Source organism: Xenopus tropicalis, chromosome 3 (genome assembly GCF_000004195.4).
Source record: "Xenopus tropicalis strain Nigerian chromosome 3, UCB_Xtro_10.0, whole genome shotgun sequence".
In the NCBI taxonomy this organism is placed as follows: Eukaryota; Metazoa; Chordata; class Amphibia; order Anura; family Pipidae; genus Xenopus; species Xenopus tropicalis.
Window position 1 is genome coordinate 152,266,975 of NC_030679.2, and position 12,790 is coordinate 152,279,764.

Here is a 12,790-nt window from a genome sequence, read left to right on the forward strand (position 1 = left end):
TATAAAAGGGAGTAATATAAAAGGGAGTAATATAAAAGGGAGTAATATACACGGGAGTAATATAAAAGGGAGTAATATACATGAGAGTAATATAAACAGGAGTAATATAAAAGGGAGTAATATAAACTGGAGTAATATACACGGGAGTTATATACACGGGAGTAATATAAAAGGGAGTAATATAAACTGGAGTAATATACACGGGAGTTATATACACGGGAGTAATATAAAAGGGAGTAATATAAACTGGAGTAATATACACGGGAGTTATATACACGGGAGTAATATAAAAGGGAGTAATATAAACTGGAGTAATATACACGGGAGTTATATACACGGGAGTAATATAAAAGGGAGTAATATAAAAGGGAGTAATATACACGGGAGTAATATAAAAGGGAGTAATCTAAAAGGGAGTAATATAAAAGGGAGTAATATACACGGGAGTAATATAAAAGGGAGTAATATAAAAGGGAGTAATCTAAAAGGGAGTAATATAAAAGGGAGTAATCTAAAAGGGAGTAATATAAAAGGGAGTAATATACACCGGAGTAATATAAAAGGGAGTAATATAAACTGGAGTAATATACATGGGAGTAATATACACAAGAGTAATATACACGGGAGTAATATAAAAGGGAGTAATATAAAAGGGAGTAATATACACGGGAGTAATATACACGGGAGCAATATACACGGGAGTAATATAAACGGGAGTAATATACACTGGAGTAATATAAAAGGGAGTAATATACACGGGAGTAATATAAAAGGGAGTAATATACACGGGAGTAATATAAAAGGGAGTAATATAAACAGGAGTAATATACAGGCCTGGGATGCGCAGAACAAACAGAGGCCAGTAACAGGCAGGGCACACAGGAATCATGGGAAGTCAGAATGAGGGCGTGGCCAGATCAGGCTCAGGACGATGATGGAGCGGAGGGAGGTGCCGGGAATATAAAGGCCGCTAATTGCAGGACAAGCAACACATGTGATTAACAAGGTGGGTGGAGCCAAGAGGGAGCAGGTAGCGTTGCTGGATACACATCAGGGCCACTGACCCCCCCCCCCTATAGCTCAAAGCGCCCCCTGTGGCTCAGTAAGTAAGTGCAATTGTAGTTTAACACAAATTCCAGGGTTCGATTCCCCACAGTCCCTGACACAGGGAGAGGCAGTATATATATATATATATAGGCAGGGATATTGCTACATACGGGAGTTACATTCTCATTATTCCCCCTGTTCCCCTTTACTCCTATTGGGGTCCTGCCTGCCCCCCACTAGGAAGTGATCCAAGACTTTCAGGCCTCCGTCCTGCAGGTGTCAGACTCTCCGTATGATGAACAGTGAGTTTCCCGCACTTATTTCCAGGTGGTCCCTTGTGATTCTTATTCCCCCACCATATATATTATATACAGCCCCACCCATGCTCATTCCCCCACCATATACATTATATACAGCCCCACCCATGCTCATTCCCCCACCATATATATTATATACAGCCCCACCCATGCTCATTCCCCCACCATATATATTATATACAGCCCCACCCATGCTCATTCCCCCACCATATATATTATATACAGCCCCACCCATGCTCATCCCCCACCATATATATTATATACAGCCCCACCCATGCTCATTCCCCCACCATATATATTATATACAGCCCCACCCATGCTCATCCCCCCACCATATATATTATATACAGCCCCACCCATGCTCATCCCCCCACCATATATATTATATACAGCCCCACCCATGCTCATTCCCCACCATACAGTATATATTATATTCAGCCTCACCCATGCTCATTCCCCCACCATATATATTATATACAGCCCCACCCATGCTCATCCCCCCACCATATATATTATATACAGCCCCACCCATGCTCATTCCCCCACCATATATATTATATACAGCCCCACCCATGCTCATTCCCCCACCATATACATTATATACAGCCCCACCCATGCTCATTCCCCCACCATATATATTATATACAGCCCCACCCATGCTCATTCCCCCACCATATATATTATATACAGCCCCACCCATGCTCATTCCCCCACCATATATATTATATACAGCCCCACCCATGCTCATCCCCCCACCATATATATTATATACAGCCCCACCCATGCTCATTCCCCCACCATATATTATATACAGCCCCACCATGCTCATTCCCCCACCATATACATTATATTACAGCCCCACCCATGCTCATTCCCCCACCATATATATTATATACAGCCCCACCCATGCTCATTCCCCCACCATATATATTATATACAGCCCCACCCATGCTCATTCCCCCACCATACAGAATATATACAGCCCCACCCATGCTCATTCCCCCACCATATATATTATATACAGCCCCACCCATGCTCATTCCCCCACCATACAGAATATATACAGCCCCACCCATGCTCATTCCCCCACCATATATATTATATACAGCCCCACCCATGCTCATTCCCCCACCATACAGAATATATACAGCCCCACCCATGCTCATTCCCCCACCATATATATTATATACAGCCCCACCCATGCTCATTCCCCCACCATACAGTATATATTATATTCAGTGTAAAATATGAATTATTATAAAAAATAATAATCCATAATGATAGATTGATGAAGGGAGGGTACTCTCTGGGAACCCTCAAAATCCACAAATAAACATGAGTATTAATACAGGAAGAGTCTTTTAATCCTTTAGGTATAAATGGAATATAAGAAACAAAGTACAATTCTTAATTGGCCCATAAATTGAGTTATTCTAAGGTGCCGGTCTATTATCTTACATGACCCGATGTTGGAGGGTACTGAGGTCTTGATGTTCCTTCTGGGAGTCTCTTCTCTCCCACCCTCTCCTCTCTAATACAAGTAAGGCTTGCTTTATACAGGTTTAACATAGCTCATATTCCCCTTAAACCCACCCATTTGCCAGTAATAGATATTATATTGTCAGGGATTGCCTACTATGGACATGGCTATGTATCAGCACAACCTTGTATGTAAGAGGTGTTACTGCACCATAGACTCACTATCTGCCATGTAGTAAAGTCTAACAATAGCCTATAAGGATGCTGATTCCCCTTGTCTATTCCTGTTACAGAAGGCAAATTCCTATGACAGGCAAATGTACTGAGCTCGGAAGACCCAATCCTGTGATTTATATAAAAAAAACATAAACAATATCTCTAACACAGAGTTTTACATATAAAACCTAATACTAACTGGATATACATATAAATATTCATATATAAATGTATGAAAGGATGATTTCAACCTCTACCTTGCAAGGATACCAAAATCATCAGCCTTCCCCAAATGCCACCTGTCACTCCTCATTCATTCAGGGTTATATTTAACTTTTCCTTAGCTGTTAGTAGCTAGGGGTTATATGGTTAAGCATGGTTAATGGTTATATAAAGTTAATTAGCACTTTATAAATTCTAACATTCAGCCCCGCCCATGCTCATTCCCCCACCATACAGTATATATTATATTCAGCCCCGCCCATGCTCATTCCCCCACCATACAGTATATATTATATTCAGCCCCGCCCATGCTCATTCCCCCACCATACAGTATATATTATATTCAGCCCCACCCATTCTCATTTCCCCACCATACAGTATATATTATATTCAGCCCCGCCCATGCTCATTCCCCCACCATACAGTATATATTATATTCAGCCCCACCCATTCTCATTTCCCCACCATACAGTATATATTATATTCAGCCCCGCCCATGCTCATTCCCCCACCATACAGTATATATTATATTCAGCCCCACCCATTCTCATTTCCCCACCATACAGTATATATTATATTCAGCCCCGCCCATGCTCATTCCCCCACCATACAGTATATATTATATTCAGCCCGCCCATGCTCATTCCCCCACCATACAGTATATATTATATTCAGCCTCTCCCATGCTCATTCCCCCACCATACAGTATATATTATATTCAGCCCCGCCCATGCTCATTCCCCCACCATACAGTATATATTATATTCAGCCCCGCCCATGCTCATTCCCCCACCATACAGTATATATTATATTCAGCCCCGCCCATGCTCATTCCCCCACCATACAGTATATATTATATTCAGCCTCTCCCATGCTCATTCCCCCACCATACAGTATATATTATATTCAGCCCCGCCCATGCTCATTTCCCCACCATACAGTATATATTATATTCAGCCCCACCCATTCTCATTCCCCCACCATACAGTATATATTATATTCAGCCCCACCCATGCTCATTCCCCCACCATACAGTATATATTATATTCAGCCCCGCCCATGCTCATTTCCCCACCATACAGTATATATTATATTCAGCCCCACCCATTCTCATTCCCCCACCATACAGTATATATTATATTCAGCCCCACCCATGCTCATTCCCCCACCATACAGTATATATTATATTCAGCCTCTCCCATGCTCATTCCCCCACCATACAGTATATATTATATTCAGCCCCGCCCATGCTCATTCCCCCACCATACAGTATATATTATATTCAGCCCCACCCATGCTCATTCCCCCACCATACAGTTTATATTATAGACAGCCCCGCCCATGCTTATTTTTCTGTGCTTAGGGTGGCTGCACAGATGCCGACTGTTCACTATGAGATGCCCAATGGGTACAATACAGATTATGGAGCTGAAAGACTAAGGATCCCGGAGGGACTTTTTGACCCATCCAATGTAAAGGTACTGGGCATACTGGGTACTGTGGTCCCTACAGTGTGGGCACCCTGATACCCTGGGTATTCCTGTCCCTATAGTCTGGGCACCCTGATACCCTGGGTATTCCTGTCCCTACAGTCTGGCACCCTGATACCCTGGGTATTCCTGTCCCTATAGTCTGGGCACCCTGATACCCTGGGTATTCCTGTCCCTACAGTCTGGCACCCTGATACCCTGGGTATTCCTGTCCCTACAGTCTGGGCACCCTGATACCCTGGGTATTCCTGTCCCTACAGTCTGGGCACCCTGATACCCTGGGTATTCCTGTCCCTACAGTCTGGGCACCCTGATACCCTGGGTATTCCTGTCCCTACAGTCTGGGCACCCTGATACCCTGGGTATTCCTGTCTCTATAGTCTGGGCACCCTGATACCCTGGGTATTCCTGTCTCTATAGTCTGGGCACCCTGATACCCTGGGTATTCCTGTCTCTATAGTCTGGGCACCCTGATACCCTGGGTATTCCTGTCCCTATAGTCTGGGCACCCTGATACCCTGGGTATTCCAGTCCCTATAGTCTGGGCACCCTGATACCCTGGGTATTCCTGTCCCTATAGTCTGGGCACCCTGATACCCTGGGTATTCCTGTCCCTATAGTCTGGGCACCCTGATACCCTGGGTATTCCAGTCCCTATAGTCTGGGCACCCTGATACCCTGGGTATTCCTGTCCCTATAGTCTGGGCACCCTGATACCCTGGGTATTCCTGTCCCTATAGTCTGGGCACCCTGATACCCTGGGTATTCCTGTCCCTACAGTCTGGCACCCTGATACCCTGGGTATTCCTGTCCCTATAGTCAGGGCACCCTGATACCCTGGGTATTCCTGTCCCTATAGTCAGGGCACACAAATACTCCTGCAGGCCCTGCACTCTGGACTCATTAATACCCTGAGTAGTGCGGTTCCTACAGACAGAATACATTTATACCCCGGGTACTACAGGGCTACTAACTGGGCACACTATGCTTCTTTCTTACACAGGGCCTCTCTGGTAACACAATGCTGGGGGTGGGGCACGTAGTTACTAGCAGCATCGGGATGTGCGACATAGATATACGTCCGGTGAGTACAATGCAGTACAGTCTAACCCCTCCCCTGCAGTACAATCTAGCTCCTCCCCTGCAGCACAAGCTAACCCCTCCCCTGCAGTACAGTCTAACCCCTCCCCTGCAGTACAGTCTAACCCCTCCCCTGCAGCACAATCTAACCCCCCCCTGCAGTACAGTCTAACCCCTCCCCTGCAGTACAGTCTAACCCCTCCCCTGCAGTACAATCTAACCCCTCCCCTGCAGTACAATCTAACCCCTCCCCTGCAGTACAGTCTAACCCCTCCCCTGCAGTACAGTCTAACCCCTCCCCTGCAGTACAATCTAACCCCTCCCCTGCAGTACAGTCTAACCCCTCCCCTGCAGTACAATCTAACCCCTCCCCTGCAGTACAATCTAACCCCTCCCCTGCAGTACAGTCTAACCCCTCCCCTGCAGTACAGTCTATAACCCCTCCCCTGCAGTACAATCTAACCCCTCCCCTGCAGTACAATCTAACCCCTCCCCTGCAGTACAGTCTAACCCTCCCCTGCAGTACAGTCTAACCCCTCCCCTGCAGTACAATCTAACCCCTCCCCTGCAGACAGTCTAACCCCTCCCTGCAGTACAGTCTAACCCCCCCTGCAGTACAGTCTAACCCCTCCCCTGCAGTACAGTCTAACCCCTCCCCTGCAGTACAGTCTAACCCCTCCCTGCAGTACAGTCTAACCCCTCCCCTGCAGTACAGTCTAACCCCTCCCTGCAGTACAGTCTAACCCCTCCCTGCAGTACATCTAACCCCTCCGCTGCAGTACAGTCTAACCCCTCCCCTGCAGTACAGTCTAACCCCTCCCCTGCAGTACAGTCTAACCCCTCCCCTGCAGTACAGTCTAACCCCTCCCCTGCAGTACAGTCTAACCCCTCCCCTGCAGTACAGTCTAACCCCTCCCCTGCAGTACAGTCTAACCCCTCCCCTGCAGTACAGTCTAACCCCTCCCCCTGCAGTACAGTCTAACCCCTCCCCTTGCAGGCTACAAGCTAATCCCCTCCCCTGCAGTACAGTCTAACCCCTCCCCTGCAGTACAATCAACCCCTCCCTGCATGTACAAGCTAATCCCTCCCCTGCAGTACAGTCTAACCCCTCCCCTGCAGTACAATCTAACCCTCCCCTGCCCAGTACAATCTAACCCCTCCCCTGCCAGTACAAGCTAATCCCTCCCCTGCACAGTACAGTCTAACCCCTCCCCTGCAGTACAATCTAACCCCTCCCCTGCAGTACAAGCTAACCCCTCCCCTGCAGTACAGTCTAACCCCTCCCCTGCAGTACAATCTAACCCCTCCCCTGCAGTACAATCTAACCCCTCCCCTGCAGTACAGTCTAACCCCTCCCCTGCAGTACAGTCTAACCCCTCCCCTGCAGTACAGTCTAACCCCTCCCCTGCAGTACAGGCAAGTTGCTTTATAACAGATTAACTACCTCTCCCGCAGGGGCTGTACGGCAGTGTGATTGTCACCGGGGGCAACACCTTGCTGCAGGGCTTTAACGACAGACTAAATCGGGAGCTGTCCCAGAAGACACCGCCGGTGAGAGACAGAGTTTGGCCCAGTTCTACCTGCTGATAACTTATCTGTGGGGACCTCCTAGAGCTCCACGGCAACCAATTAGGCATTTCCTTTGTTAGGCTGATGCTAGCTGATTGGTTGCTACTGACAGTGAAGCCCAATTGCAAAGAATAACTGTCTCTCACCCCCCTCCTCTCCCCCCAGAGTATGCGCCTCAAACTCATTGCCAGTAACAGCTCCATCGAGCGGCGCTTCAGCTCCTGGATTGGAGGCTCCATCCTGGCCTCTCTGGTAAGTACCAATCAGAGGGGCAGATTGCTGGGTGCTGGGGGTCCCATCCACTTGCACCCAATTCTGCTCTATCGGGGGGTAACCTGCCCATAAGCCAAGTGATATTGGCCAATCTCTCTGCCCCCAAGTCCCTCCCCTTCCTGTCCTCTTTATAGACTAATCACAGGAAGTGCCAGACAAACACCATAGTGCCGCCTATTGGCCAAGATTTGCAATGACATGACTCTATAACAATAGCAGTAAGTCACGTATTGGTCCCTGGGGGTCACATGGCTTTGAGGCGTGGCCCTAACTGTTTCTTCTCTTCCAGGGAACGTTCCAGCAAATGTGGATCTCCAAACAGGAATACGAGGAGGGGGGGAAGCAATGTGTCGAGAGAAAGTGCCCCTGATAGTTACTGTCAGACATCCTGATACCCCGGGGGAACTATTCAGCAATAGCACATGATCATCCCAAGGATATGATATACCCCAGCTCTTGCCTTTGTACCCCCCCTCCCTCTGCTATTGCCCCCTGCCCATAATGCCCCAGCCAACTAGGGATCAGCCCCATGTACAGTCAAATGCATTATATCCCCCAACAGCCAATGACGGTCTCATCCCTCCTACAGTTCTACTGTGCGACCCGATACCTTCTTCTGCTTATTCCCCGTCAGAACATTGTCACATGACCTTAATTCTAACCAATCCCTCCACTTCCTGCTTGTTCCACCATGACAATGCTGTAGCATGATGCGTTATCCCACAATGCACCTTGTATTCATGTATCTGACCTGATCCTGCCAAACAGAAGCAGATTGGGGTCAGCCAGTCCCATCCAGAACCATCCAGAACCATCCAGAACCATCCAGAACCATCCAGAACCATCCAGAACCATCGACCTGAATGATTAATATCCCCTGCTATGTGCCCAGTCCCTCAACCCAAGGTGAGAAAATGGGCCTTTCATTAAAGTGATAAAATCATTCATTGCTTGTCCTGTGAGTGGCGCTTGTGAGAACTCTGAGTATCACTCATGTATTATAAGGGATAATGTACCCCCTACTGTAAATGATAAGGATATTAGCAGTCACTGAGGGGTTCTGTGCCCCCCATATAAAGGCACAAGGCTGCAGGCTGAGTTATACAGGGAACTCTGAGTATCACTCATGTATTATAAGGGATAATGTACCCCCTACTGTAAATGATAAGGATATTAGCAGTCACTGAGGGGTTCTGTGCCCCCCATATAAAGGCACAAGGCTGCAGGCTGAGTTATACAGGGAACTCTGAGTATCACTCATGTATTATAAGGGATAATGTACCCCCTACTGTAAATGATAAGGATATTAGCAGTCACTGAGGGGTTCTGTGCCCCCCATATAAAGGCACAAGGCTGCAGGCTGAGTTATACAGGGAACTCTGAGTATCACTCATGTATTATAAGGGATAATGTACCCCCTACTGTAAATGATAAGGATATTAGCAGTCACTGAGGGGTTCTGTGCCCCCCATATAAAGGCACAAGGCTGCAGGCTGAGTTATACAGGGAACTCTGAGTATCACTCATGTATTATAAGGGATAATGTACCCCCTACTGTAAATGATAAGGATATTAGCAGTCACTGAGGGGTTCTGTGCCCCCCATATAAAGGCACAAGGCTGCAGGCTGAGTTATACAGGGAACTCTGAGTATCACTCATGTATTATAAGGGATAATGTACCCCCTACTGTAAATGATAAGGATATTAGCAGTCACTGAGGGGTTCTGCCCCACTGGCCTCAATATATGTTATACATGGGGCAGTACAGATATAGGGGCAGCCAATCCCTTCTCTCTGGGGTTTCTGACCGGGGGGCCCTTATCTGCCCCTTGCTGGTGGGACAATCCGGGCACATTACTATAACAATACTATAATGCCCTAGAATGGGGCAGATCCAAGGGGCAGTTAATATTACATGGATATGTGCCGTTGGGGCAGTTGGGCGACACATTCAGTTCTGTCTCTGCCCTTTGGCTGATAATAACTGGGACTTCCAGGAAAAGTGCAAGTCAGCAACTCCCCCCACCCTTATCTACTGGCGCCTCCACCCTCTACTGGCAACTGCTGCCTAGCAACAGCCCCTGTGACTCGCGGCCAATAGCACTGCCACTTACTGTGCCCCTGCACCCACAAACACGTTACCTGCAGGTAGGTACTCAGTATCACTGCATATAGCACACGTGTACCAGCAAATACACTCCCCCGTGCAAAGGGAGCAGAGACAGTCACACGGGTACCAGGAAATACACTCCCCCGTGCAAAGGGAGCAGAGACAGTCACATGGGTACCAGGAAATACACTCCCCCGTGCAAAGGAAGCAGAGACAGTCACATGGGTACCGGGAAATACACTCCCCCGTGCAAAGGGAGCAGAGACAGTCACATGGGTACCGGGAAATACACTCCCCCGTGCAAAGGAAGCAGAGACAGTCACACGGGTACCGGGAAATACACTCCCCCGTGCACAGGAAGCAGAGACAGTCACATGGGTACCAGGAAATACACTCCCCCGTGCAAAGGAAGCAGAGACAGTCACATGGGTACCAGGAAATACACTCCCCCGTGCAAAGGAAGCAGAGACAGTCACACGTGTACCAGCAAATACACTCCCCCGTGCAAAGGAAGCAGAGACAGTCACACGTGTACCAGCAAATACACTCCCCCGTGCAAAGGAAGCAGAGACAGTCACACGGGTACCAGGAAATACACTCCCCTGTGCACAGGAAGCAGAGACAGTCACACGGGTACCGGGAAATACACTCCCCCGTGCACAGGAAGCAGAGACAGTCACATGGGTACCAGGAAATACACTCCCCCGTGCAAAGGAAGCAGAGACAGTCACACGGGTACCAGGAAATACACTCCCCCGTGCAAAGTAAGCAGAGACAGTCACACGTGTACCAGCAAATACACTCCCCCGTGCAAAGGGAGCAGAGACAGTCACACGGGTACCAGGAAATACACTCCCCCGTGCACAGGAAGCAGAGACAGTCACACGGGTACCGGGAAATACACTCCCCCGTGCAAAGGAAGCAGAGACAGTCACATGGGTACCGGGAAATACACTCCCCCGTGCAAAGGAAGCAGAGACAGTCACATGGGTACCGGGAAATACACTCCCCCCGTGCACAGGAAGCAGAGACAGTCACATGAGTACTGGGAAATACACTCCCCCGTGCAAAGGGAGCAGAGACAGTCACACGGGTACCAGGAAATACACTCCCCCGTGCACAGGAAGCAGAGACAGTCACACGGGTACCGGGAAATACACTCCCCCGTGCAAAGGAAGCAGAGACAGTCACACGGGTACCGGGAAATACACTCCCCCCGTGCAAAGGAAGCAGAGACAGTCACATGGGTACCAGGAAATACACTCCCCCGTGCAAAGGAAGCAGAGACAGTCACACGGGTACCGGGAAATACACTCCCCCGTGCAAAGGAAGCAGAGACAGTCACATGGGTACCGGGAAATACACTCCCCCGTGCAAAGGAAGCAGAGACAGTCACACGGGTACCGGGAAATACACTCCCCCGTGCAAAGGAAGCAGAGACAGTCACATGGGTACCAGGAAATACACTCCCCCGTGCAAAGGAAGCAGAGACAGTCACATGGGTACCAGGAAATACACTCCCCCGTGCAAAGGAAGCAGAGACAGTCACATGGGTACCGGGAAATACACTCCCCCGTGCAAAGGAAGCAGAGACAGTCACATGGGTACCGGGAAATACACTCCCCCGTGCAAAGGAAGCAGAGACAGTCACATGGGTACCGGGAAATACACTCCCCCGTGCAAAGGAAGCAGAGACAGCAACATGGGTACCAGGAAATACACTCCCCCGTGCAAAGGAAGCAGAGACAGTCACATGGGTACCGGGAAATACACTCCCCCGTGCAAAGGAAGCAGAGACAGTCACACGGGTACCGGGAAATACACTCCCCCGTGCAAAGGAAGCAGAGACAGTCACATGGGTACCGGGAAATACACTCCCCCGTGCAAAGGAAGCAGAGACAGTCACATGGGTACCGGGAAATACACTCCCCCGTGCAAAGGAAGCAGAGACAGCCACATGGGTACCAGGAAATACACTCCCCCGTGCAAAGGAAGCAGAGAAAGTCACATGGGTACCAGGAAATACACTCCCCCGTGCAAAGGAAGCAGAGACAGTCACACGGGTACCGGGAAATACACTCCCCCGTGCAAAGGAAGCAGAGACAGTCACATGGGTACCAGGAAATACACTCCCCCGTGCAAAGGAAGCAGAGACAGTCACACGGGTACCAGGAAATACACTCCCCCGTGCAAAGGAAGCAGAGACAGTCACACGGGTACCAGGAAATACACTCCCCCGTGCAAAGGAAGCAGAGACAGTCACATGGGTACCGGGAAATACACTCCCCCGTGCAAAGGAAGCAGAGACAGTCACATGGGTACTGGGAAATACACTCCCCCCGTGCAAAGAAAGCAGAGACAGTCACATGGGTACTGGGAAATACACTCCCCCGTGCAAAGGAAGCAGAGACAGCCACATGGGTACCGGGAAATACACTCCCCCCGTGCAAAGGAAGCAGAGACAGTCACATGGGTATCAGGAAATACACTCCCCCGTGCACAGGAAGCAGAGACAGTCACATGGGTACCAGGAAATACACTCCCCCGTGCAAAGGAAGCAGAGACAGTCACATGGGTACCAGCAAATACACTCCCCCGTGCAAAGGAAGCAGAGACAGTCACATGGGTACTGGGAAATACACTCCCCCGTGCAAAGGAAGCAGAGACAGCCACATGGGTACCAGGAAATACACTCCCCCGTGCAAAGGAAGCAGAGACAGTCACATGGGTACCGGGAAATACACTACCCCGTGCAAAGGAAGCAGAGACAGTCACACGGGTACCGGGAAATACACTCCCCCGTGCAAAGGAAGCAGAGACAGTCACACGGGTACCGGGAAATACACTCCCCCGTGCAAAGGAAGCAGAGACAGTCACACGGGTACCAGGAAATACACTCCCCCGTGCAAAGGAAGCAGAGACAGTCACATGGGTACCGGGAAATACACTCCCCCGTGCAAAGGAAGCAGAGACAGTCACACGGGTA

At 49.1% G+C, this 12,790-nt stretch overlaps 1 protein-coding gene across 1 annotated transcript; it reads left to right on the forward strand.

The window, feature by feature from the left end:
* Nucleotides 1-1,283: 1,283 nt before the first annotated feature.
* On the forward strand, nt 1,284-8,636 carry actl6b (actin like 6B; the record flags this gene model as incomplete). The annotated part of the gene is given in 6 exon segments (NM_001112929.1): nt 1,284-1,349; nt 4,645-4,759; nt 5,775-5,855; nt 7,307-7,402; nt 7,586-7,672; nt 7,983-8,636. Coding segments are annotated over 6 exon segments (526 nt in total), but the record flags the coding sequence as incomplete, so codon positions are not given.
* Between the last annotated feature and the right edge of the window lie 4,154 nt (nt 8,637-12,790).